This window comes from Felis catus, chromosome E1 (assembly GCF_018350175.1).
Source record: "Felis catus isolate Fca126 chromosome E1, F.catus_Fca126_mat1.0, whole genome shotgun sequence".
Lineage (NCBI taxonomy): Eukaryota > Metazoa > Chordata > Mammalia > Carnivora > Felidae > Felis > Felis catus.
Window position 1 is genome coordinate 28806799 of NC_058381.1, and position 27504 is coordinate 28834302.

The 27504-nt window shown below is 44.1% G+C and overlaps 1 protein-coding gene and 1 long non-coding RNA gene across 8 annotated transcripts; one reads left to right on the forward strand and one right to left on the reverse strand.

Moving 5' to 3' along the window:
- Positions 1-875: 875 nt before the first annotated feature.
- Positions 876-22149, forward strand: VEZF1 (vascular endothelial zinc finger 1). 7 transcript variants are annotated; one of them, XM_045044848.1, is made up of 8 exons: positions 876-1777; positions 5227-5364; positions 11653-12347; positions 13127-13190; positions 14270-14471; positions 15734-15877; positions 18310-18458; positions 18734-18876. In XM_045044848.1, the coding sequence occupies exons 2-7, from the start codon at positions 5311-5313 to the stop codon at positions 18435-18437; spliced, it is 1287 nt and encodes a 428-aa protein (XP_044900783.1). In that variant the 5' UTR covers positions 876-1777; positions 5227-5310; the 3' UTR covers positions 18438-18458; positions 18734-18876. The 7 variants fall into 7 exon arrangements, with proteins under 7 accessions (XP_044900783.1, XP_019673188.3, XP_019673189.3 ...); XM_019817629.3 differs by lacking the exon at positions 18310-18458 and having other exon boundaries at positions 887-1777; positions 18734-22149; XM_019817630.3 differs by lacking the exon at positions 18310-18458 and having other exon boundaries at positions 891-1777; positions 14288-14471; positions 18734-22149.
- Positions 21498-26319, reverse strand: LOC123381999. The gene is made up of 2 exons (XR_006589704.1): positions 26036-26319; positions 21498-22300 (listed from the first exon to the last, which is right to left on the reverse strand). It is a non-coding gene; the product is annotated as an uncharacterized LOC123381999 (long non-coding RNA).
- Between the last annotated feature and the right edge of the window lie 1185 nt (positions 26320-27504).

Below are 27504 nucleotides of genomic sequence, written 5' to 3' on the forward strand. Positions count from 1 at the left end.
GAGGTCCTGGGTGGCCTTTCAAAATATGAATGAAATATGTCATTCTGGGTAGAAATTAGCACAGCCTGAATTTGACCTTAACCATGCAGTATCTCTAAGATTAGGTGTTCACCAGGGCTCTTAGAGCTACCAGGATAGGCTTACTAAGTTAAACATTACTGATGGCAGATGTTGGGTTGGTAGTGCCCTTTTCCCTTACTGCTGCCTGTCTTCCCAGTGTGTCCCCATCCCCAAATTCTTGTGGTTTTAAGGAAATCACTGGAATAAATCCTAAACCTATCTGTAGTAGTACTGCACCCTTTTCAGTTTTCTCATGTCTTTGGTGAGAGGCTAATCACAGATTACTGTACCAATTTGGACCCTTCTGTCTGCTTTGCCTAAGTGATCAGAATAACTGAGCTAAATTAACATATCAAACATATGGGGGCTTCCTCAAGCTTCATGAGTTTTTCTGAGTGTACTGTGTAGGGGACTGGATGAATAATTAGGAATAAAAGTTACTAGTTCCAGTGTTCCTGAGAAGCATCACTAAAGGATTTTTTTTATCCCTTAATTATAAATCTATAAATGCATTAATAGATTGTTCTGAAGATGCACTTCCATATATGAAGAGTAAGTATATTGCCTTTCCTATCTAAAGTGCAAACTACCAAAAGGCAGAAATGTGTATCCTAACCCCCAGAATGCCTGTTTCTGGGATTACTTTATACCTACCTGATGCTCCCAGAAGCTTTTTCACCGGCTTAGATTGACTATTTGTGATTAAGTGTTGCATGAAAGGTGAGAGAAAGTGAAAGGAGAGGTGGGGCAGGCAGAGTAAGCTGGAAAAACGAGGAAATAGCTGGGAGCTGAAGGGGGGGGGGGGGCGGGTACTTATGTAAGGTCAGTAAAACAAAAAGAAGAGGACAGGGTCAGGCCTTGGGGCTAGAGAGCTAATTCTGTCAACTAGTAGAGATTTGTATGCTTTGTTGAAAAGATAACTTCAGGAGAAAAATCTAGATTCTCCCATCTTCCCTGTTTACCAGAGTAAATTGTTCAAGTCAACCTACACTGTCTTCTAGGAATTCTGGTCCTCTTCAATTCTAGCAAAGAGCTTGTTGTCTCTGCTCAGGCAATCAAGGATACAATGTTTCGAGTAGTATTTGTGGATAGCTGTAAGCTTGATGTTTTATTCACAGCTTAAGGAGCAACTGTGGAGGACAGCTGTTGTCCCTATGTTGAGCTTTAACAGCTTGCCAGGTTCCTGCACCTGCTTGTAGGCCTGGACCCAATGACTGAGCTTTAGGCAGTGTCTAGTTCAGGGACTGCTCAGGGTCAAGAAACATCTTTAAAGGAGTGAATTCCCTCCTTAGCCAGATGTTATGCTGTCGTGGCCTTGTGTTGCCATCTCTTGGCTTACTTTCTAGAGTGGAGCAGACTTCCTAAAGCTTAGTCTAGCTAGTGTTGTGATGCCGCATCAGTGTCTTAGGTCACCACTGCTCACTTCCCTCATGCAGGGAGCATAATACATCAGTTCCTCAACACCTGTTTCATTATTCCCTGTTCCCTTTTTTACCAGGAATGGAGGGATCCACAGCAGAACATCAAATTGACCCGATGAGGCTTTTGCTTAATTCTAGGTCCATGAAAGGGAGAGGAAGGACTACGGACTCAGAAAGAGGGAACCATAAGATCCGCCTGTATTAATTAATATGCTAACTCTTTGGAGATTTCTGAGAAACACAATCCTTCCTGGATTCTGGACTACTAAATCTGGTGTGAAGAAATTATCAATGAGGTGTGTCTATCAGGGTTCGGGTTAAAGAATATTCATTTGATTTATCTGTTTTTGCTCTGCCCCTACTCTTCACGACATTTGGACAGGTATTAATAAGTAGTGATCTCTTGTTGCAAATGAATAGTGTTTTTCTGGTAATGCAGATGAAACAGCACAATGCTGTTCAGTTTCATTACATCCATCTTTTAACTAGTGGAATGTGTGTGGGGTGGAGGCTAAAGCCACTGAAAAGAGTTTTACCTCTGTACCAGAATAGCTTCATGTAAGGATTTAATTTATGTTTTTGACTATTAGCATGATGATGTAACTGAGCTAAGCTTTTAGTTGGGTTTAGGCCCACCAAGTTTGTGTGACTTGTTAGGTATCAACTTTTTTTCCAAGCTGAGCCATTACCCGGGGCTCGGGGCATCTGAGGGCAGGGAGGAACAGGTGGCCAAAGGAGAAATGTTTGGTGCCTGAGAGTATGTTTTCCAGTTGTATTGAATTTCTTACTTGGTGTATTTTTGACCTGTCTTACTTTCTTTCCTTCTTATGTGCTATGCTATTTTGTTGGCTATTTGTTAGATGTTCTCTGTCATTTAGGAGTTGTGAAACGGAAGTTAGCTTTTCTACTTAAATGCTTTGTGGATGGAACTGATAGGTTTAACATTGATTTCTTGTAGCTTCTTTCTAGAAGAGTTAAACTGATAAATGTGTTTCTATGGCTTTAGACTTGTTTTTGGCATCTTGGGGATGTGACCCTTCTTAGAAACAAGTGTTTTAGAACCCTCAACTACTAGCTGAACTAAATGTCTACCAGGAAAATGAGTGGATTTATTTCCTTTGCCTTTGTTCTCTGTGATTGTCTAGCTGTCAAGGAACTTAAATAGGTATTCAGAGAAAAAAATTCTCCCTTGTTTCCCCTTCCTCACCTTACCAGTTAAAGCAGAAATAACTAGTGATGACACTTTAGGTGGTAGAATTGAAACACAAACCCAGCTTCTGACCACATGGGCCACAGGCAATTGGCTTAAGTCCTTAGTGTGGTTATGAAGTTGGGGTGGACTGGAAGGGGGTGGGGAGATTACTTCTGCTTTCCCCCTGAGAAGCTTGGCTGGGTGTTGTTGTTTTGGTTTGGTTTGGAGGAGGGGGGCGGGGTGCTTCCTTTGGTAAAATGTTCTTCCTTTCCTCCTTGATTGCATGGAGGCTGGTAATGAAGGGTAAACACTTCTCTCTGGCCAATGTTCTTTTGGTATTTGCAAATATTCCATTCTTGGCTTTTCCTAGATTTGTTGTCAGTTCTAGCTTTTTTGCATGAAGAATAAGTCCATTAACTTGACAGATTTGAAGCCTCTTCTAACTTCTTTGGAGTAGATATTCCCTACTGAAAGTTTTGGATTTGATTTGTTTTCAATTTGCTGAGAAGTCTTACTTGGGGACAGGTAATTGACAACAGCAGAGATGTTTCCTATTCCTAGGATTCTAAATCTAATTATAACCCCAATGTACTCACAGGATTTTAAAATTCTCTCCGAAATAGGAAGGAAATATCCTGTTACTTTCTAATGTTTGCTAAAAGTTGTCTTTAGAAAAGCTGATCTAAGTTTTCAAGTAATCTCTACCCCCAACGTGGGGCTCAAACCCATGGCCCCCACATCAAGAGTCACATGCTCCTCCAACTGAACCAGCCAGGCGCCCCCTAGAAAAGCTGATCTTAATAGGTATCTTCCTTTGTCATGTGTCATTAGCCTTTTGTCAACTTACATTAGAGCTCTTTTTTTTTTTTTAATTTTTTTTTTCAACGTTTATTTATTTTTTGGGACAGAGAGAGACAGAGCATGAACGGGGGAGGGGCAGAGAGAGAGGGAGACACAGAATCGGAAACAGGCTCCAGGCTCTGAGCCATCAGCCCAGAGCCTGACGCGGGGCTCGAACTCCCGGACCGCGAGATTGTGACCTGGCTGAAGTCGGACGCTTAACCGACTGCGCCACCCAGGCGCCCCTCAACTTACATTAGAGCTCTTAAAAAGAGAGAGGGATGAGGCATGGTGAAAAACCTGTTACTTTGAAAGAAAGTGAGAGGAATAATTAACTGTTTTTGCAGAGTTCACAGCCCCAAAATTAATCTAGAACCAACTAATAGCACCAATAAAAATATTTACTTAGGACTTCTTATATTACAGGAAATGTTCTAAGCATTTTACATACATTTCTCATTTAATTCCTAAGTCATCACTGTGAGATAACGTATTTATTTTGTCCTCATTTTCCAGATGAGGAAATAAATCCCTGGAAGGTTAAATGACAGGTTATATAAGCTGGGGCAGAGGAAGTGGGAAAGAAGAGCCTGAATAAGATGAGGAGGAGGGGATCTTGAGTTTTGTTTGGGTGGATGTAGGCACACTTTTTTTTTCTTTTTTTGCTTAGACACCAAACATTTCAGTTATCATATTCGAAGGTAACACCACTGATTCACCCACTGAAAGTTGTTCACAGTAATCAGGATGAATTTACTGTCTTTAGACATCCTTAGTCTTTTCACTTTCTCCAGTACTGTCTGTGGAAGCTGGTTTGAGGAGAGGCTCATTTGTTTGTGGTTAAGGATATTATCTGTCCTATCGGTAGAAATGCCCCTTCTAGGGATGGAGTCTTTAATCTTATTGGTTAACCTCCTTATATTCCTCAAAACATTTGGACCTGGTTGTTTTTGAGTAATTGTTCCAAAATTTTGGATATTTTCCCTCCGGAAAATATCCTAAGGTTTAAAATTTCATCTGAATTTAAAAAGTTGTTAAATTTTCTTTTTAAGGGAGGGTTTGGGGAGCAATCAGGAATTTGGGTTTCCTCTCATGGATAGAGATAAAATTAGCCATTTTCCTCAAGAAAAGTGATACTTCTGAATCCCAGTTCTTCGTTAATGAGAACTGGACTGTTTTCACTTGACCTCTACTTCCTGTTGGTGGGAAACAGAGGTGCTGTGAGAAAGATTGCTGGAGAAGGGTTTCTAGATCTCAGAATAAGTTCAAGAGTCTGGCAATATTGTCATTAGAATAATGGTCTTCATAAGCACTAGTTTTCATGATCCTAAAGCTTCATTCTTAACACCCTTTGAAAGGCTGTAAAGTAGGAAAGGCTAAACTGGGGAGGAGGAAAACTTAGTAGATAAATTACATAGACCTTGAGGTGAATCTGTGCTCAAGAAGCAGAGACGTGGAGTCACTGAATGAACATGAAAGAACAGGCAGTGTCTACGGTCAGAACTGAAAGGTTTTAGTTTACCTAATTAATTCCTTAGATTTACATCTTAGTTCCCTCCTTATCTTGCATGTGCATATAAACTTAGGCTTACTGAGCCATTTTATTCTTCTCCCCAAATAAGACTAATTTTATAGGAGACATAGGGGCCACTGCAGCAGCTTAGCTGAGGAACGTATGAGAAACTGTTCATTTTCTGTCCCCTCCTGTCTTAGGCTGATCTGTCCCTTGATGTGCTACCTGCTTCTGCTACCGACCCATACTGCAGACTTCTCATTCATCCCCAAGGCCTCCAGGCAATGTCCAATAGGGAATCGACTCTAAAAGGAACCAGACCAGACCAGACCAAAAAGGTGTGCAGCCCTTTCATTGTGGTGACTGAGGGAAGGAAAGAATGGGAGGGGGTATACATGTGTAGTGGGTGGAAGGGAAACAGACTGTCAAATTACTGTATCTCTTCAGTTTCTTTTAGAATAGAATTCTGCAACCATACTATCACTATTGTGTAAATATAGGGGAAGTTCAAGATGGTGACCTTGATTAGAACATGTCTGGAGAGGAATAAATGGAGTGTGTGAGATAAGAGACCGTTGGTTATGAAAGATGTTGAAGTCCTGAAATACTGTGACCATCTGAGGAATTTTTTTAAGCCAGAGTTTATAAAAATATCACCAATACAGCCTGCCCCCTCACTGCCCGCCACAGGAGACTTCTTGGACTGGAGACATTTGTTTAATAATAGCTTGTCTCTGATATTCCCAGTAGCCACCTCTCTGAGGAGAGGATAGCAAACGTTCAGGACATCATCCTACAAAGTTCCAGTAGCAGTGACGCCTACACGGAAGACTTGGAACTGCAAACAGAGGCTGGGGTCACCTCCGTGACATCTGACGCCGTCCAACCACAAGTTCGATTTTTGTTCTGTGGGGCGAGAAAGACTGTACTAAAAGACAAAAATAATTTCTTATCTATACTTTCTCACTTGTTTTTGTTTATTTTTTTGGCGGGAGAGGGGGATGTTCGGGCAAAATTTCCTATCCTCTCTGGCGTTAAGGGGAGGATGGGAAAGCTCAGCCCTTCGCCCAAGAATAAGCCAGTAATGACATCTCTACGCGTGGGAAGTGTTTCCCTCAGCTGGGAGGATCTGAGGCTGCACCCCAGTGGGATTCCTTGCTAGAGCTGGAGGGCCGCTCCGAGGTAGATGCACATCGTAAGCAGGAGTGCGGAGGGGTTAGCTGGCTGGGGATGAAATACCAGACGGGAGACACACTCCGAGTCCTGGGGGCTTCCCCCAATTTGGAGGCACGGTAGCGCGGCGCATACGGGACTGAAGAGCCAGGTGACCGCCGTGGCCTGCGCCTGCCGCCGAGGGTCTGACAGGGACGCGACGCTGCTGGGCACCGCGTTGGAGTCCCGGGAGACGGCGCCGCAGTGCCCAGCGAGTCCGCGCCAGACCCTGGCGTCCTCCATCTTCTCTCCTGCGCTCCCCCTGCTCCGGCTGCCTGAGCCGCGGACCGCAGCACCACACACCCCCGCGGGGGGGGACGCCGCGCCCCATCCCCGCCCCCGGCCCCACCCCAGCCCCCCCGCGGAGGCCCTGACCCCACCGCCGGCGGGCGCTGGCTGAGCTCCGAGGCGGCGAGTCTGCGGCGGGGACGCCCAGAAGGGGTCCGGGCGGCTGGGGGCGGCGGCGGCCGGGTCGGGGCTCCCCCCCCGCCCGCGCTCGCCGCGGCGGTGGTGCGTCCCGGAGGTTACCGGAAGTGGCCGCGCTCGGCGCTGCCATGTTGAGGAGCCGCCGCTGCCGCTGCCGCCGCCGCCGCCGCCGCCGCTTTGTTGTCGCCTCCTCCGGCTGAGGAGGCTCCCCGAGCGGGGGGAGTGGGGAGGAGGGGGGTCGGCCGCCGCAGCCATGGAGGCCAACTGGACCGCGTTCCTGTTCCAGGTACTGGGGGCCCCCCCGGGGGGGGCACGGGGGGGACAGGGGGGCCGGGCCCCGGGCTGGCGGGCGGGCGGGCGCTCCTCCTCCCCTCCCTCCCGGCTCCGCTCTCCGGCCCGGCCTTAATCCCCCTTTGTTTTTCCGCCCGCCCGCCCCGGCGGAGCGGGGCTGCTGAGGTGAAAGGAGGCGGCCTCACGGGGTGCGGGGGAGAGAGCAGGCCTCGGGGTGAACCCCGGGCCCCCCCTAACACACTCACGCACACGCACACACCCTTCCCTCCCGCCCTGAAGGGGAAGGGAGGAGGCCGGTCGCTGTCACCACCCGCGGCCCAGAGAAAGGAGGGCGCCGGGCCGCTGGATAGCGCGGGCCGCTTGGCCACCGCGCGCTCGGCCCGGGCCCGCACCGTGGGGTGAGGGGGGGTCCCCAGGTCCTACTCTGAGACACCCCCCCACACACACACACTTCATCCATCTTTCGCCCTCCTGCCGTTTAACCTCCCTCTCCTCTTTTTGTGTGTGTGTTGACTTTCTGACCCCCCCCATCCCCGCGAATAGCGGGTATCCCTGGGTTCCCCGCCACTCCCCCTTCCCGCCCCCCCCCCGTGTTTACCCTGTTGGGGGGTGTTCTGAGTGAGTCTCCCCTCCCCAAACTTTTTCACTGGATTACATTTTTTCTCTCGCAAGCCTTTGCCGAACCTTGGCAGCTGACACCCTCTCCCTCTGTCCAGCTCTCCCGCCGTCCCATTCAGCCCGGGGAATCCCCCAGCCGGGCCGGGGCGGGGGGAGCGGTGGGGGCCGGGACTCCAGGAGGCCCGACCTTCTCCCGGAGCGCTTTTCCCTCTCGTCCCACCTCGAACGTTTCCTCCTACCAAGTGGGGGAGACGGAAAGTGGAGACAGCAAACAAAGTCCGCTTACAAAGCCCCCAGATGAGTCATTCGTTGGGGTGTTGGTCTACACTTTCTGCAAGAAACTTAAAAGTGACTGTAGCCGATACGTTGGCACTCCTCTTGCCCGCCTGTTTTAGGTGGGGGACCCCTGTTGGGAAGACCTAGGCTGGAACTTATTTTTTTCCCTGCCTCATTTCTATTTGCAAACGAATCACTTAGTGGGCAGTAGTGATGAGCTCACGGGAAAACTTCGGAACCGGAGGAGGTTAAGAAGCTTGTCACTTTAAATGCGTTCTTCCCGCCTCTCTGGGTTATTTTCCTTCTTTGAATAACTTTGTGAAATCCCAAACGCCTTGCTTGGGCGCTGGAGACCTTTGAAACTAACCAGGAATGGATGCAGAATTCTCAAAAAATCCTCCCAGCCACTGGACCCATCCCAGTGGAGATAATATAGGGAATTGGATAATTCAGACATTACCTATTGTGTAGAGCTGGTATATTGTTTTCAAACATATTTTCTTTCAAATGTGAGTAAATTTGATTTTTAAGTAGTTATTGAAATATCTTCGGGCTTCTTAAAATTGAAGATACACAAAATCTGTCAAACTTCTTTTCTCATTCTGATCTAGTATTGTTTTATCATGCTTTAAGTCTACCTAAAAAATGCATTGGGGAAGATATGATGTATAACTACCTGGCATCCAGATTGGTGTAAAGGTGGCAAATGCCCTCTCTAGAAAACGCTTTCAAATGGTCTTTTTAAAACATGGGATTAATGGGCCACCTAAGTGATTTTCATTTGAAGAATGCTTTAGATTTACCATATTAAATCTGCTGTATGTAAACGTAATGGTGATTGGAAAAAAAAGGAGAGTTCTTTATGTAAAGGAAAAACCTATAACTAATTTTTGGAAAGCTAGTTGAACATTTTTTTGGAATTCACTTTTATTCTTTTCCTGGATAAGACAAATGCCAATCATTTATTGATCAACTTGTTAATTAGACTTTATATTATTGAATTTTTTTTTCAGCAATTAAAATCTTTTTCTCCACCTGATGGAGAAGTGTGAAAGCTAATATTTGATCCTGGGCTTGGCAATGTGTGCAGTGAAAATTGTTGGAAAAATAATTTAGAGCCAAAGACAGTGGAATGGGTTCAGAGAATATTTCAGTCTTTTCTATAGAAAGGTATGAATAGACTTATTCAGTTTCAGTTTTAAGTAATTTTCCCTGGGGAAATGGGAGAGTTAAACTCTCTCGTTTGTTTCCTAGAGCATACTGTGGAATTTATATTTTAAAACAGTTTAATACCTGCTTGCTTTCCAGATAACCTGGTGGAAAGTGAAAGCCATAGCTGTTAAGATGTTTGATGGATGATTCTCCTAACAGGACATTCAAGATATGACTCACTGATGCTAATTTGTTTCAGTACAAAATCTTTTGCCCTCTGGCACTGGAGATTTCATGGTGCTATATCCTACCACCCTGGGTGATGAAATAACATTTCTGTTTTGTTTTTTGCCAACCCCAGAAAAAGGAAGGCTTGGGCAGGGTTAAAAAAGCCTTCAAGTTGAAAGAGATGGGAGATAAAATGAAAGCTTCGGTTTGATGATACTAGTCAAATAAAAGTCTACCCAGAATTTTTTTTTTTCTTTAATCACTTAACTGAAGGCAGGCCATGGTGGTTATTTTACTCTGTCTCTCCCTCAGTGAACAAGTTGGGGAAATCCAGTTCCCCTCTTAGAAGGCTTCACGTAGAAGTGTGGGGATCCTAGGAATCCTCAGAGAGTGATTCCCATAGTGGTCGAGGCATTCTACAGCATTTCACCCAAGAAGCAGGGACCTGGTGTGACCCTCGTGTGAGAGTGAGCTTCAGCAATGCTGTAAAAATACTTTATGTTGCCACAGACATCTGAATTGGTAAAATGGCAGTAAGTGCTTTTAGTACTCCATCGAACTAATGGTTGTTCAGAATTGAAAAATGCCTCTAAACACTATAAGTCTGAACTTTGGCCAGAAGATTTGCATTCCCTATTATCTGATCTGTTAGCCTTTGAAATTGTATATCGTGAGCTATCTTCAGCTATTAACTGTTTGTATACTGTATGGAAACTTGGGTATACAGGTTGGAAAGGGGGTAAGATTTGCATCCAAATTCTGTGAAGTTTCTACTAATGTCTCCTGGGCAGACACTGACATTTACAGTAGCTCCATAAATTAAATTAAAAGTGGACTGTAATTCAGTATGATCCCTGAGTCCAGAAACATACTCATAAGTAAGCACACAATTTCTGTATTTCCAGGACTGAAAGGGTGATTCAACCAAAATTGTTAAATTGAAACTGGTAGCTGTGGATACCACACTTCCTAATGATTTGGGGAGACTGGTTCCAGGCTTAGCTGCTGTGCTGCCGTCACGTAAATATTACAGCTATGTGAGATAGACACTCTTATCCATCAGGGGAGAAGCTCTGAGCATGTGTGTCTGTCTCCTTGTTATTTTCTTCTTAATCAAGTTAACTGTAGGATTTGTGATTATAGAGTGAGAAGGGTAAATAAGTGGCTAGGGTGTCTAAGATGATGGGATGGGCCCTCCTAGGATGTTGTATGCTTAAAATATTTGGAACTCTTGCCTTCGAATGCATGTATCCTTTTAGGATTACAAAACTCAAGCATAGGGGCTTGAGCCCACTATCAAAAGTTGCAAAAATAATGGTGGTAAAAAGTACAACGTATCAGGAAGAACTATTTCAGGAATTTTCCCCATCATTTCCTAATTGTTTATCAGTATGGAGAATTTTAAAAGAAGCAAAACCAAGAGAGTAACTACTCATAAATACCAAGAACATGATCCACGACAAAATTTTGGTTTCAGTGCAGCTAAAGAAAATTTCTAGACAGCGTCCAGTTCTGGAGTGGAGAAGCACATTATAACAGCAAATGTCTAATACTTTAACGAAACATCCAAGTGCTGGAAGAAGATGAAAATGAAAGGAATTTTAATTATTTACGGTTTGTGTTCTCTTGCTAGTCTGTCTTTGAGAGTTTCAGGTTTGAACAACTAGTGTTGTTAAAGGATGCAGATTTCCAGCGTAAGAGTAAATGAACTGGGAAACAACTGACAGGTGTTTTGCTGTGGGCTACCTTCACACATGCCTTCCAGGCTGATTAATAGCAGGTTTAATTTCAGTCAATCTTTTAGTAATAAAGTAAAGTAAAAACTTTAAAAGGAAACTTACCAAACCGCGTTTGTATTCAGAGAGCTAGATTCCTGTTATCTCTTAGCAACAGCCTCCTTCCTCCAGCACTAAGTTTTCTGATGGAAAGGGAGAGACAGTGCCTTTCTTTTCCTAGGTAAAATAGACAAATAGATGATTATGTGTATACATGTGTATGTATATGAATGTGTAGTGTGTGTGTTACTGCAGTAAGGTACTCGCAGATACTTAGTCTGGAGTGTGACCTTTTTTTTTTTTTTTTGGACAAGTTATTTAAACTTGGTTTCAGCACTGACAGACTAATGCAAACTGATTCCATCCGCTGGTATGTCCCTTATGAACCAGGGTGGTGTGTAGTCAGCTGTTTGAAAGCAAGATCACTGTCAGCAACTTGGTCCTAAAAGTTTTGTGTCTGCACAGTGATTTTAATGCTTTGTACTGGAAGCTCTAAGGGTCTCTAGGTGGTTGCTGGATCACTGCTGCAGGGAGTAGCTTACAGGCTCTCTGATTGTTTCTTCTGGTCTCTGTTGTCTGTGGGACATGTTGAATTTTGAAGGCCATTGTGAGAGGCTGAGTTTCTGAAGTGTAAATGTTTGGTTTTAGGCCCATGAAGCCTCCCATCACCAACAGCAGGCAGCACAGAACAGCTTGCTGCCCCTCCTGAGCTCTGCTGTGGAACCCCCTGATCAGAAACCATTGCTTCCAATACCAATAACTCAGAAACCTCAAGCAGCACCAGAAACATTAAAGGATGCCATTGGGATTAAAAAAGAAAAACCCAAAACTTCATTTGTGTGCACTTATTGCAGTAAAGCTTTCAGGGACAGCTATCACCTGAGGCGCCACGAGTCCTGCCACACAGGGATCAAGTTGGTGTCCCGGTCAAAGAAAACTCCCACTACGGTGGTTCCCCTCATCTCCACCATCGCTGGGGACAGCAGCAGAACTTCGTTGGTCTCAACCATTGCTGGCATCTTATCAACAGTCACTACATCTTCCTCGGGCACCAACCCCAGCAGCAGTGCCAGCACCACAGCTATGCCCGTGACCCAGTCTGTCAAGAAACCCAGTAAGCCTGTCAAGAAGAACCATGCCTGCGAGATGTGTGGGAAGGCCTTCCGAGACGTGTACCACCTCAACCGGCACAAGCTCTCCCATTCGGACGAAAAGCCCTTCGAGTGTCCTGTTTGTAATCAGCGCTTCAAGAGGAAGGACCGGATGACTTACCATGTGAGGTCTCACGAAGGAGGCATCACCAAACCCTATACTTGCAGTGTTTGTGGGAAAGGCTTCTCGAGGTACTGCATTTTGCTTTGCTTTGCTTTGCTTTGCTTTCATTATGGTATCAGTGAACTTCAGTTTTGTCTCTTTGCGATCTAGAAGGTTTATGTGAGAATAGCTGTGGGCAGGCCTGTGTTATTAGAGGAGATTGGTGATAGATAAAGTATTACACCTCCAGGTCTCATTTCAGTGTGGTGTGGTTGGCAAGTGATGACACAGTGATTAGCTTAATATTTCAGCTGAGAAGTGCCTTGGTGGACTGGGGTCTTCATTTGGCACATCAGTAATTCTGGTCACTGCAAAACCACCAGTTTCCAATTCAGTCGGGTGACTAGATACGAGGTTCACTGTGCAAATCAAAGAAACTTATTTTCTGGAAGTTGGGATGACCTTGGATACTCTTAGTAAAAGTTGTAGGAGGACGTTTTCCGTTTATCTGTGGTTACTAACATTTCACTAATTTTCATTTTCAAGGCTTTTAAAATTAATAGAGTAGTAGCTGTCTTTGGCAAGTGTTAGGACTAAAACTTTGGGTATTTTATAATTTAAAGAACCAAGACCTAACATGATTTGATGTTGACTAGGAGAGAAAAATTAACAGGTAAAGGACTAAGACTTTTGTTTGTGGTAAGAGAGGTAAGGAGGCTTGCGCTGGGGGGAGGGGGAGTTGGTAATTCGGCTAGCTTTCTTTAAAATGCCCCCCACCCAAAGCTGCCAAGCATGTAAACATCACAGTGAGTAGCATTTCTCAATGTGTGTTCCATTACATCTTCTGTTGAAACTCTCTCTTTCACAGGCCTGACCACTTAAGCTGTCACGTAAAACATGTCCATTCAACAGAAAGACCCTTCAAATGCCAAGTAAGAGTTAAAATGACTTATCCTTAGTGTAGCACTTAATGCACATTATCCAAAAGGTCTGAGCCAATCAAATCTCACCGTTCTTGAATAGTCTTAAAATCACTGACTTGAGTAAATGTGGTCCATTTGAATTCTGGTTTTATACGAGATAAATGACAGCTTCTATTTCTGTGAGGCAAGAGCATTTAAAAATGTAAATGTGTTGTTTTTGTTAAGCTACATTTCCCTTTCCTTAGGCAACAGTATTTATTGTTATAAGAAAAAAATTTATAGTCTGGCAAAGGTCATTATGTGTTTGAAATGAATGAAATAAATGAATGAAATGCTTTAAATTATTTGCTGGGTTGATGATTGAGGTTGTTTTAACTGTAATAGAAGAAAACTAGGAATTTTCTCCCAAATGTTATCACTTACTGGATGTCTGTCTGCCAAATTGGGGTATTTTCTAGTTGTTTGAAAATCTGTTGATTTTATTTCACATAAGTTGTGATAATGAAAAGGTTAGGAATCTTGCTAAATCAAATGACTTTTTTAGACCTCAGTGATTTTAGTTTGTTGTTGGAAGTCTTTTTGTGCTCCTTTCAGTTAAATGTGTTAATGACTGACTTTATTAAGTAAATGATTTGAACTGTAAGAAAAATCCAATTCGAGGAAGGAAGCTAGTGTCATTTGAATGAGTGCCTGCTATGTGCGAGGCCTCGGGCCAGTCTCTTAATCCCACCAATAAATTTGTGAGGTAGGTATTATTTACCTTCATTTTACAGATGAAGAAACACATTCAGATAGGTTAACTAATTTGCTCAGTGTTACCTTGTCGTGAATCAAGGAGCTGGATTTAAATCCAGGTTTAACTGACTCTACGGCTCACATCTTTTCAGTACTTACTCTGTGTTGATATTTTTTCTTCCCTCAAAACGTAAGGGTCTAAAATTCATCGAGTGTTTTGTCATGATGGCGATTCTAGGTAACACATGCAGTTCAGATTCAACTCAGTCTGCTTGCGGACATGGATAGGGTAATGCCTAGAATATAACGTACTTTAAAATGAGTAGAACAGGATAGTCTATATTTAAAAAAAGTTTTCCTCCCTCATGCAGACGTGCACTGCTGCCTTTGCCACCAAAGACAGACTGCGGACACACATGGTGCGCCACGAAGGCAAGGTATCGTGTAACATCTGTGGGAAGCTTCTGAGTGCAGCGTACATCACCAGCCACTTAAAGACACACGGGCAGAGCCAAAGTATCAACTGTAATACATGTAAACAAGGCATCAGTAAAAGTAGGTGACACTTCAAATTATATTTCTGTCGCATTTGAGATTGGTGAAATCTGAGTGTTTTGATAATGTATTGAAGGTATTTTCACTGTGCTGTCAGTACATTCACGTTCATCTTACATGTTTCCTCCCATCACCAAAGCGCGTAAACACACATCAATGGAGAGTAGATACTGATGTTAGAAACAGACCTCACCTGTGTGTATACAGACAGCACTGACAAGCCCTCCGCTAATTTTGCTTTCAGTCCTGTGCTTGTCTACTAACGACACCCAAGTTAGAAAAGCATAATTTTCCCGTAGCTGTTTTTCAATGCGTCCCTTCTTCTATGGAGTTTGACTAAAAGGCTCTAGTGTTTTAGAATTGCGGCAGCAGAAGCCACACTAGGAAGTTGCATCTTATGCTGGGCAGTTTTGATTGTTTTTATTCAGTGTTAGGAAGATTCTCAAGCATCAATGTCTCCTAACTACTGATTGAGTTAATAACATGCCCTTAATAACCTTAAAGATGAAAGGAGTGTTATTAAGTTTGCTTTTCAGACCCAGATCTGTAGAGACAGGATATCCTATCCATTTGAAGGTGTTAAGTGCTTTGCCCACCTTAAATTCAGAATTGAAAATGGACTCTTTCAGGGAATTGTGGATAAAACTTGATACTTGCATCTACCCAGGCTTTTTCTTTGAGATTGCCCTAACCACCAGGAGGAAGTATATTTCTCATTCCGTATCCTATTATATATGTACTTTGTGCGGCAGAAACATTAAGTTCTCAGAATAGGTGGCCAAAAGTGAGTGGGAAAGAATGTTTATTGTGTTTTAATCTCATCCATTTTCCTTCTTTGTAAGTACATTGGGTTTATTATCTAGCATGTCACACTCTGTTAACTTTACAAAAACTTACTTCTAGTGTATATTGTTGTGGTCAAGTAACCAACTATATTAGATATTTTGGTGAGTGTGAATTTGTCCATTCTAATGTTAAGGAAGTTCCCTTCCAAAAGACACTTGCTTTTCAATATAGCAAAGAATTCTTTTTTCCTTTTATATTGATTTTCCCTAGTTTTCTAGATTCTTTTCTTAATTTATCTATTTTGACCAATATAGACAGAAGCAGCAAAAGAAGATGCTCTGTAGTAAAAACTATCAAGTCCAATGATAAAGGTCAGAGAAGCATGAGGAGTCTAAGTATCCAAGTTTGGGGTTTTGAAAAAAATGGCTGCACTTTTTCAAGGTAAATGCAGCGTTTCTGGTTTATCTTTGGAGTAGCATGCATGAGTGAAGAGACCAGCAACCAGAAGCAGCAGCAGCAACAGCAGCAGCAGCAGCAGCAGCAACATGTGACGAGCTGGCCAGGGAAGCAGGTGGAGACACTGAGACTGTGGGAAGAAGCTGTCAAAGCAAGAAAGAAAGGTAAGATGAGGCAGTCAGTGCTCAAAGTGTGGCTAAAGAAGTGTTTTCGTCCTGTAGTTTATTTTCTTAAAGCTTTGCTATTTTCTGCTTTGTAGTGTTCTTTCTGTGTTGTATTATTCATTACGTGTTTCCGGCTTTATAGTGCTGATAATCTTTTCTCTTGGTCTTTATCCTTAATCTCATTCAGTCTGTCACTGGGGCTGGCATTAGCTTAATATATGTGTACCAAGCTGTCAGGAACTTTAGTTGTTACTAAAATTGAGAATGGTTCCCTTTCCTTTCGTGTATCTTCTAAAGAATCAGAGCATCACTTTTCAACATAGCTTTTTAACTTCATACCTATAGCTTTTGGCTTCTAGACTGTTGTGCAGCCATTTCAAATCAATCTTTTTGTCTATGTACCATCAGCCACGGGAGAGATTCCCGAAATTCCTTCTTTCCTTCCTGACCCCGACCATGTCTTATTCCTGTTTTATTTTAAATTCATAAGGAATCCCCTGGATGTAGGCTTCTTGTAATCCTTTGCTGTGTGGTTTTTTTCCCTCTTTCGCTTTCATGTAGTACGGCTGTTGCCTTGCACAGATCCCTTCTAAACACCCTGTACTTGGATAAAGATAAAAGGAATAGCCTCCTTTCTCATACATGTACTGGCATCGCAGCCAGATAGGCTTTCCACCCTTCCTCAGCTGCCGCTTGCTCCTCTCTTGAAAATGAAAATTTGTCATTGTTCTAATAAAATGCTATATGGTTAGGAGAAGGGGTTGGGGGGGGGGGGGTGGGGGGAATGTATACGTGCCATGACAATTGCCCAGTGAGTGAAAGAAAGCATGTTACGGAGGATGTTTTACTTAAAGGAGTTGAGAGTAAAATTGTTGAAGTCCTGGAAAAGGATGATGTCAGACTGAAAGGAAAATGTGCAGGGTTGGGAAGGTGGCGCATGTGAGGGTGAAAGCTCCCTCTTTGGTATAAACAAGAATATCCTTAGCAGTGCTACCATCACCTCAAAAGTGAGTTGGTTTTCTCTTTCTTTCTGCACTCTTCCATTTGGTGTTGTATTTCAGTTTGCTTGCACAATAAGACTTGATTGTTTAGCTCATCTTCTGACCTCCATGAAACAAAATGCTATTGTAGTCCCATTTGTAGCATGAATATCTCTGGAAACCACCACTGATGTTAGAAACTTCTATATTCATGTTAGTAAAATGTCACATTTGGGGGCAGAGGAGACTCCTGCCCTGAAAATCTAAACTTGAATCAACGTGTCTCTTTTTTAAATAAGATAATGTTAAGTTCCCAAACCTGAGTGACAATCAGATCACCATCTTGGGAATTTTTTAAAAATACAGATATCCGGGTCGCCTGGGTGGCTCAGTGGGTTAAGCGTCTGGACTCTTGATTTCGGCTCAGGTCATGATCTTGAGGTTAGTGGAACTGAGCCCCATGTCGGGCTCTGTGCTGACATTGCAGAGCCTGCTTGGGATACTCTCTCTCCATCTCTCTCTGCCCCTCCCCTGCACACACATTTGTGTGTGTGTGCACTCTCCCTCAAATAAACATTAAAAAACAAAACAAAACAAAAAAAAACAACCCAGATTTCCAAGATTCATGTAAATCTCACTATTGAATTTCCTGGGAGGCCTTTTTTTTTCTTTTTTTCCTTCAAGCTCCCTAGATAAATGATTTTGATCATCAGCCAGGTTTGGGAATTCCTGACAGAGAGTATGGAGTTCCATCATATTGATCAAGGAAGGGCTGCATGTTGACCCCAGGTTCCGTGTGGGAGTATGCAGACCTCCATCTTTAGTCTCAAATGTATTTCTCCATTTTGACAGCCAGGTTATACACAGCTAGCCCACCCGTCTTCTTACTGCTGTTTTCTGACACACCAGCAGGTGGTGCTGAATTTTGTTGAGGGGTGGGGTGGGGGGTCACCTCTGAGGCAGATTTTAAGAAATGACCAGGCACTGCTGGATAACAAGGACCAGGGTCCCCCAAATCACTGCAAGGGCTCCTTGATTAATTATTCCTCCTTGATATGGTTGATTTTATATGTGTGTGTGTGTGTGTGTGTATAGGCAATTAAATGACACTAGGCATAAAATTGTGTCAGCATCAGAAACACAAGAAATGGGAGTTTGGGAAGGAGAATATAAACCCATTGAGAGATATTTTGTCTTAACATAGTTAGGAAACCTAACCGGAAACAGGATTATTTGACTAAACAATTTTTCTAAGACTGAAATAAACATGATATTAAAATAGCCTTTTTACCAGTCCTACTTACAGATTTTTAAAACCTTAACAGAATGTAGCTTCACCTCTGAATCTTTAGAGTTCATAGCAATGAGGATGCACAACTCTCTCCGCTAGTTACAGTGTGCCTTACCAGAAGATTTTTCTGATTACCTGTTCTTGTGTGACCATTGGCCCAGCGCTGTGTAAAACAGGCTCTTTCTCCTGGCCTGCCGATGGTTGGCTCTGCCTGCATGAAGCTGTAGTGAGAATACTAAGCCCTGCTTGCTATCTCTGCCCCCCAGAGTGCCTTGCAGAAATTAACTGATCTTCCCAGCATCACTGTGAGGTAGGTACATAAATCTAAACTTGAAACCAAAAGCACCAGGCTGAACAGGTTGCCCAAGTCCTTGTGGGAGGTACAGCATCAGAAAAGAGATTCATGCACCCCACCCCCCCAGTTCTGTGTTCAGAGAGCCTCCCTTCCTGATAACCACTTGGTAGAAAACTGTATTTTCATTCATAAAATGTTTGTCCTTTTAATTAAAAAAAAGTTGATTCAGAAACTGTGCATTTTGTTCATTGCTTTGGGAGTCTAAAGGCCATTTTGTCTTCTTATTTTAGAAGCTGCTAACCTGTGCCAAACCTCCACGGCTGCTACGACACCTGTGACTCTCACTACTCCATTCAATATAACGTCCTCTGTGTCGTCTGGGACGATGTCAAACCCAGTCACGGTGGCAGCTGCAATGAGCATGAGAAGTCCAGTAAATGTTTCAAGTGCAGTTAACATAACCAGCCCAATGAACATAGGGCACCCTGTAACTATAACCAGTCCGTTATCCATGACCTCTCCTTTAACACTCACTACCCCAGTCAACCTTCCCACCCCTGTCACTGCTCCCGTGAATATAGCACACCCTGTCACGATCACATCTCCAATGAACCTGCCCACACCTATGACGTTAGCTGCCCCTCTCAATATAGCAATGAGGCCTGTAGAGAGCATGCCTTTCTTACCCCAAGCTTTGCCTACATCGCCACCTTGGTAAACAGTATTATAAAATCAAAATATGGGTTAAAGTAAATATTTACCAGCAACTTACTTTTAGTTTATTAAAGCAAACAGTAAACCATGAAATCGGGAGATTTTATTACATTAGTTAATAATAGTGTAGTAGCATTTTTCTCCAATTTGGCTGGGATTATTCAAAGTAGGGTGCGTATGTAACTTATCACTGGACCACTTTAGTCTAATCAGAAATTCCTTTTAGCTGACAGCATTGCTTAAACAGGATAGTAGTTGGCAAGATAAAATGCCAGAATTAAAACCAATCATAAAAAAGCAAAACCCATTTCAAAATAAAAAAACAGCATTATTGTTTCTAATCCCAAGAAATCATTTTATTCTAAACACTAGCAAAACTCTTCTCCCCATATAAAGTGGATGGGTGGATGGCTGATTTTAACCTGAAGTCCTAAATCCACAGATAGAGAGCTAGTGTAGAATTGTCTGTGTTTATTGTTTTTATGAGTAAATACATGCATTGTCATAATAAAATGCATTTCAGAGAATATGCATTTTACCTTTGGGAATATGTTAATTTCAGGCAGCATTCCCTATGGGAAAGGTGATACCAGCTCTGATATGCAAAGCATATGATAATTTATCATTCTAACTTCAACATATAATAGGGATTGTGACCTGATATTTGGAGATGTAAATATTGCTCAGCATATTAATCCTGATGGAATATAGCATTGTAGTTGACTTTTTAAAAAAAAAAAAAAAATTAAAAAAACAACAACAACAACAACCAAAATATACAAATTGTGTTTTGGTAAGAAAAGGCCTCAACTGACAGCGGAGAAGTCAAGTGTGTGGACAGGCAGACTCCTAACAAACAGAGGCCAGTGGGACTCCTTTCAGGAGCCAAGGAGTACTTTGGAACAGTTAAAATATATTGCTTTAAATTGGAAGATGCTGGAGGCACTGGGATGTGATATGCCCCTCTCTCTCCCAATCAGAGCCTGTTGATGTTACAACAGGGAAAGATGTGTTAGTTGCTCACTAGAGTTTATGTCTTATATTAAATTGTATACAGTTTTTATTCTAACCACTAACTAGGTAGTATGCCCCTTCAGAACAGCAGAGTGTATCTTTTTTTTTTTTTAATTTCTCCTTCCGTTTCTTAATCAAGTATTGTGCAGATTTGTTCAACTTTGTAAATATGGACATCACTTTTTTTTTCTTTGAAAAAACACTTGTATCAGCTTTGTGGTGTTTTCAGGGAGACAGCTATCTGTACTCCCTGTAGAAACCCAGCAATGATTGTGCACGTTAAGACATGTGCTTTTTATTTCTTAGCAGGATGTTTTATCTCTGTACATAAAGTAGAAACCAAAAGTTAGGGAAACAGATACTCTTTACACCATCATGCCACACATGTTTTTAAAGCATTGTGTTTAAAAAAAAAAAAAAGTTACTAAAACCAAGACGCTGTGATTTTTTTAAGTTGCAATATGTTTTGGGTTTTTTTTTTTTTTCTTTTTTAATCTTGCAGTTAAGAGAAGTGGAATTTAGTTGTATTAATCTTGCAGAGTGTTTGCAGGACTGACTATCAAACTGGATGACTTCCGTTTATACCCCACTGTGTCAGTTCAAGCATCAAACACCTTACATCTGAGGCAGACTTCCTACATCAGGGACAGGTATCTGTGTGTCATTATACAAAACAGTTCGAGGGGGTTGAACTACGTAGTAAAAAATAAAATAGTACTTAGTGTAAAATAATTTTATAAATGATCTTTTGTACTTTAGGACATTAAATTGTACAACTTTTGTATATATAAAAGCTTAGGAACTTTCTGTTTAGCAGGAAGGCAACACATTCCTACACTTTTAATGTATATGTTTGTTATAATGTCCATGTAAACATGCCCTATGTTTGTGCCTTTTAATTAGTTTGTCTCAATAAACAAAATGTAGAGAAAAATATGTAGCTATGACTTTGTTACAACTGTTCTATCCACAGTACAAAGATGGTTTGTTTTTAATCTGTAGAGCATTATGTGTGGACTACTGGAAGGACTTGTGTAGGGAAGGCCCATACGTGGCCCTGCTGAGGCCTGGATTGGGCAGGTAGTGGCCACATTTGGAGGAAGCCCAATTTCCTGGCATGCAGCCCCAGGACTGGGTTCTGGCTCTGCCTGCTGGGACCTGTCATCTCTTTGGCTGGGCTGGCAATCACCGTCCACCGTGATTCAGACAGCCCAGGCTTTCTCCACAGTGGCCCAAGGAGCAGTCCTCAGTGGGGGCAGGTGTGGACCCTACCCCCAGGCTAGAGTGTGGTCGTCAGAACCCTGAAAGTATTAGTTCTTAAAAAAAAAAAAAAAAAAAAAAAAAAAAAAAGATATATACTAGAAATGATTGTTTTATCAATTCATTGTATAATAAACAGGAGTGAGACTTCATTGTATGAGTTCAGTTAAAATGCTATTTTGTATGCATTCTTTATTCACTTAAGAAGCTTGTCTGCAATAATAAAGCCACGTCGTGTCTTCTTTTGGGAGGGAGAGAGTTGGCAGGAAGGGGGTGGCGGCGGGCCACTGAAGGGGGGGTGGCGATAGGTTGTGTGGTAAGATTCTCCTGTGTCTTGGAACTGGAATTGAGTTTTGATGCTGATGAACTGATTCAACCAAGTGTTGAAGGCACGACGGCCACCGCGCTACGAGAAAAGCAGAGTTTATTTTTCCCTTCTGGTTGTAACCTGGTTGAGAGCTTCCCTTTATCAGATTGGCAGCTAAACAGTTGTATTAGATAATCCTCAAATCTGACATCAGCCTGTTATGCTCTAGGGCTCGCTGCTTGGCCTGCATTTGCCTTTTATTGTATATCCATTTCCCTCCTAAGGTGTGCTCCTAAACGAAGGTTTCTATGTAAGCAGATGATGATTTTTCCTGTCAATACCAGCACTGTATTACTAACATGCAAAATACTGCAGATTTATTTTGACAAATTAAAGTTAACCGGTCACAAATGTTATGGATTGCTTAATATCTCAGAAGCTTCACCGGTTCACCGTGATGGTACAGCAATGTTGAAAGCACTTGCTTCTCCAGGTAGTACCCATCAGCACGGGGCTGGAGGAACGGGGAGGGACTGATGTCCAGCTGGTTGGTACCGAGCTCCTGCAGAGAAAGGAGGGTGGAAATGCACCAGACTGACCCCACAGTACTGCCAGTCCGCCTGAGGAAAGTCTAGGCAGCCAGGCCTTGGGGCAGTGGCCCAGGCTTAGGCCCCTGTTCCACCCAAAAGAGAAAATGGATTTAGAACATTTCTCTTGCTCTAGAAGCCAATGTCTTTACTTGTAAAGGGTCTTAGGCCCGTTTGTGTTCAACCAGATCCATCAGATGTCCGTTAGGTGCCAACAATGTGCCAGACACCATCCGGCACTAAAGGACAGTAAAGGTGGTTCACACGTGGTTGCCACCTCGAAGGAGGCTGTTAAGAGACATGACAAGTACTCCAGTGACAGTATCACCAGATAGCAAATCAAGATGAACCTGACGCTTCATTTAATGAAAAAGTTTTGGGTACCTACACCTGTTTTATATAGAATTGAGGCTTTTCAAACTTTTTCTGACGATTGCTTTAGTCTCTATGGACTCCGTGAAAACAGCTGGAGGAAAAGTGTTCCTGGTGTTTTTGTCCGGAAACAGGAAGTGTTATTTCACTGAGTTGCTAATCTTTACAGTCCTGGGTGTACAGGTCTCTCTGCTCTTCTTGAGGGACTCTGCAGTTTAGTCCTCTCCGAAGAGACCTGGGTGCGGGATGGAGAGGGGATAGTGAAGGTTTTCCCTGAAGTGTCCTCAAGGATCACTGGACTAAAAGTCCAGTGTGCTCATGGGATGTAATCACTTTCCCCTCCCTGCTCTAATAAATCTGGCCCTCAGTCCTGCAGTCTTTGCATTTCCTCCTTAAGGAGTCTCGTAGCCTGAACAAATGCCATTTGTCCCCATTTGGGCCTATAAATCTCCCCCACAGCTGGTCTGACCTTGACAGATTACTGGATAATCTCCCCCTGGTCTTGTAAAAATGGCGGGGGGTGGGCGGCAGGTCAATGTAATGGTTCAGGGCTCAGTACTGACTGACTGGCTGACTGTGCGTTGATCTGGACACCAGCTTCTCTTGGTTGCCCACTTTGGGGCAGTCAGACCCATGTGGTTCCCAAGGAAGGAATGGAGAAGGGTCAAGGGCTTTGCTTTGTTGGATTTTTCTGTAATCTAGCCCTCTCCTTGAGGCAACCCATCAGGGGTTGGCTCGTTAGATTTTCCCTTCCCAAAACAGGCACTTGACCCAGATCTTGGCCCTGGACCATGAGGGTCAAGTATACTTCACTTTACAAAAACTGCCATGTCATGGGAAGAGAAGGGATTTTCACACTTAAGAGTCTGTATCACCCCTGACTTGCATCATAATTTCAGAGATTTTCTTCATCCTTGATTATCTTAAATTGCCATCCCATCTCCTTCCCAATCCTAAATATCTCTTTGAAGAGGACGTAAAATAAGAATTTAAAATCACTCTTCTTATGGGAATGAATCCTTTCTGAGTGTGTACCTGCCAACCATGCAGGAGGAATTCTCTGGAGTATTTTGTAAATTTATATTCTTTATGGGTTTTTCTCAGAAGTGAGGTTCATATGCATTTGGCTGCATCGGCCTTGTTACCTGTATGTCACTTTTCCCTAAACACATCTAGAAAGGGCCTGGAGCAAGAACTAGCAGGCTAAAGAGGGACATTTGAGGACAACATTGTGTTCTGCCAGTGAACTATTCCTTTGGCATGGGGGAGGGGGGGGGCGGTGCAGAAGCAAATGGAGAGGACAAGGAGACCAAGGGGGAATGGAAGGGACATGCTGCCCATCATGCCCATCAGCTCTGTCTGAAAGTCAGTGCCAGGTCCAAGACTGGGAGCAGATGTACCAATTCTAGAGGCTACTCATGGAGAGAGGAGCCAGCCTCAGAGACTGGGATGCAAATTTAAATCTCTGTCAATCTTAGGGGCAGTCAGGGGCCACCAAAGGCACAGTCTTTACAGAGTCTGCTTAATCCAGTCAGAGATCTGACTTGGAGCCTGGATCCCCAAGGCCCTTGCTCAGGAGCCAAGGAATCCTCGCTTTGTTAGCGGGGAAAAGAGCCAGAGAGACATCAACTTTGCTTAGTGGGGGGAAGGGGAGAGGGAGGAGGGAAATGGGAGACTTGGAGGTTAGGAAGAGGCCCAGGGCGGGGAGAGAGATTTTGGAGAAAATGTCCTTGTGCTTCCTGTGGTGTAACCCTCACCCCGGTCCCCTCCCCTCTCCACTCATCTGCCCTGGGTTGGACATGATGACTCCAAGGCCTCAGAGACAGGCTGCTAGTCCAAGCCAGCTGTGATCATTTCAGCTTCAGTCAAGGGGCAGAAAAGATGTGTCTTCAGCCATAAAAAGGATGAAATCAGTAGCTGAAGAAACAGGCAAGATTCAAGTGATTAGTATGGAATCCCCCTACGGTGGGGGTCCATGAGCCACTTCTAGCTGAAGAGGTGGGCATCCTTCCCGGAATGCCACAGCGTCATCCCAGGAGAGCAGGCCCTGACTCACGGTGGCCTGTCCAACACAAGAGAAGTTCTGCCACTTTGTCAACACCAGGAGCTCTGTGGCCATCAAGGATCGCTGAGGGAGAATGGGGCAAGGCTGGAGATGGGGAAGGAGAGTCAAAGGAGGCAGAGCCTTTCTATATGCTGTTCCCTAGGCCTAGAACGGCCTCCCCACAAGCAACTTTCCCATTTCCTCCATTGTGAACCCCTAGAGGTCTTGCAAAACCAATGCAAATGTGGCTCCCTCTGAAACCTCCCCTGTAACTTTAGGTGGTTGGCTCATTCCTCCTCAGTGTGACAGGAGAAGTTGGCAGATACCCAAATAAAGTAGAGGTAGGCCAGCACCCTCTGGTTTCTAAGTCCGACTGTGGGTTCCACATCCCCTAAATCTCTGGTTCCAAATTAGTGGGGCTGTGACAGCCTGTGGTTTTACTGACTTTGCCCTGTATCGATGAGTCCCAGTGTCCGGGAAGCCTGAAACACAGCAAAGAACCAAGTGCCGAGACCAGAAACAACAGCAACAGGTAAGTGTGGCCCCCAGAGGATCCAGTGGAGGGTGAGACCTGGCAGACCGTCCCTGAAATACAGGGTTGCAATCAAAAGCAGTTGGAATCTGACAGGCCTGGGTGTAAATCCAGGCTGTGCCACCTGGAGCTGTGTGATCTTGAGCAAGATACATAACCTCTCTGGCCTCCCTTTCCTCAGCTGTAGAATGACAGTAAGAATGGACCCCCCCCCCCACCTGGTCCTCCTATTTTCCTATCCCAGGACCAGCAACATCACTTTGCTCAGAGACACTAACTGCATTCTCCCTAAGACCTACAAAGGAGCCGAGTGCTTTCCTGCATGGCTTCCCCACCTCAGACTCTCAGATTCTGAGGACTGGCATCCAGCATAGGAACCAGAGCCTCATGCAAGAATGAGACAGTTAGATGGAAGACGCATCTTCGGAAAAGCCGCTAACTGATGGAGCTGTGGCAGACAGGGCTCAGGTTAGACCCAGGGAAGAACCACCGGGCTGGGAGACCTGGAAAAGTGGTCATGACATGTGCCCAGCTGGGGACGGTGCATCCTGCTTCAAAGAAGTCTTTCCATCTCGCTTCCTGCCCCCGCACGCACTACATCCACACAAGATCCGCGGTCCCACCTCCTGACCAGAGAGTGAGTTCTTACAGTGGACTGCAAGTCTGGCTCGGGCCTGCCCTCCTGCCTTCTCAAGAGGAAAGGAAGCGCCGCCTCCTGCCCAGGCAGGATGGGGGGAGAGAAGCCTAACAGCCTCCTCACACCTGCTCGCTCCCGAGTCAGTCCCAGTCGGCTCCACCTGCTCTCCCGAAAGAAGGCGTCCCGGGGCTCACGCGCTCGGAGAGGGGGGCCCCCCAGCAGAGAGCGCGGCAAACGTGGGTTTTGCCAGGGCCGCATCGGTCAAGCTCCCGTGGTGCCCAAACTGCCATGCCTAGTGTCCGGTGCCCTCCACCGTTAGGCCCGATCTACTTTGCCGGCCTCCCCTCCGCGATCCCGCCCCCGGGCCGGCCAGAGTTACCGCGGGGCTGCGGGGGAGCAGCTGCGAGCCACCAACCCGGGGCGTGACGGCCCGCCCCCACCGGAGCACCGCCGAGCCGGGATTGGTTGAAATCTCCTGCGTTCTGATTGGTCGAGTCAGGGTGTTCATTCACGCCGAGCAGTCCTCCTGCAGAAGTTTCTCCAGTGCTGCTTCACTTTCTTCTCCCCGCACGGTAGTTGTACGTTTTCTATGTAAATAGGTACAGTGCAGCTCTACGCTTCCGCAGGTGAAGTGCCGCCGAATAGCGTTGGCCCCTGAAGGATGGCCGGAGCTGTCATTTTGTTGTAGCCAGCACCCAAATCACACAGGTGCGGCGAATCGGGAGAGGCTTGTGGGAAGCTGGGGGGGACTGCGTTTTGCAGCCCTTGGGAAGGCCGCCGTTCATCCTGGGATGCCCTTTGCTGGGGTGGCCTTTCAGAAGACTCGCTATTGCTAGAAACCAGTCCGTTCTTCCGCCTACGCTTACATTTCACATTTCATTGCCTTCTGTCATGTTGTTCCATATGCTAGGAATGCTTTTCTCACTCACTTTTTTTTTTTTTTTTTTCAAATGTGGTTAAATATTCCTGCTCACCAGGATCCTCCAGAGAAAACCCTGACTGCAGGGCTTGGGCACAGAAAACGTAAAGTCAGCTTGAAATATTTTTCAAACACTTTTTATTTGGAAATAATTTCAAAATTACAAAAAGTTGCAAAAATGAAAATAGTACAAGAAACACCTGTATACCCTTTACCCAGATTCACCTATTGCTAACATTTTATTCCGTGTTTAATTACATATAGGCTCTCTCTCTATCTCTAATTTTTTAAAAACTATTACAGGGTTTCATACATCACGGCCCTTATCCCTAAATACTTCTGTATGCATTTCCTAAACATAGATAATGCTCTTACACTCTTATACTCTTATTAACTTTATACACTTACATCTGTATAATACTTTCATTTAATCTACTATCCATATTACAATTTCATCAGATGGTCTAATTATATCCTTGACGGCACCCAGTATAAGGTCTAGTCTAGGGTCAGGTATTGTGTTTAGTTGTTGTGTTTCTTTAGACTCCTTAAAACTGGAACATTTATATGACTACCTTTATTTATTCTATTATTTTTTAAATTACAGACCCCTGCTTTTTGTTGTTGTTGTTGTTGTTGTTGTTGTTGTTGTTGTTAATAGAACGTTCCTCTGGG

Excerpts from the sequence above, each read along its gene's own strand:
- VEZF1 (XM_019817629.3), top strand. The coding sequence starts at position 5,311 with ATGTCCAATAGGGAATCGACTCTAAAAGGAACCAGACCAGACCAGACC. Across the intron at positions 13,191-14,269 it reads AAAGACCCTTCAAATGCCAA|TTTTCCTCCCTCATGCAGAC; the intron begins GTAAGAGTTAAA and ends ATTTAAAAAAAG. Across the intron at positions 15,878-18,733 it reads TGTCAAAGCAAGAAAGAAAG|AAGCTGCTAACCTGTGCCAA; the intron begins GTAAGATGAGGC and ends TTCTTATTTTAG.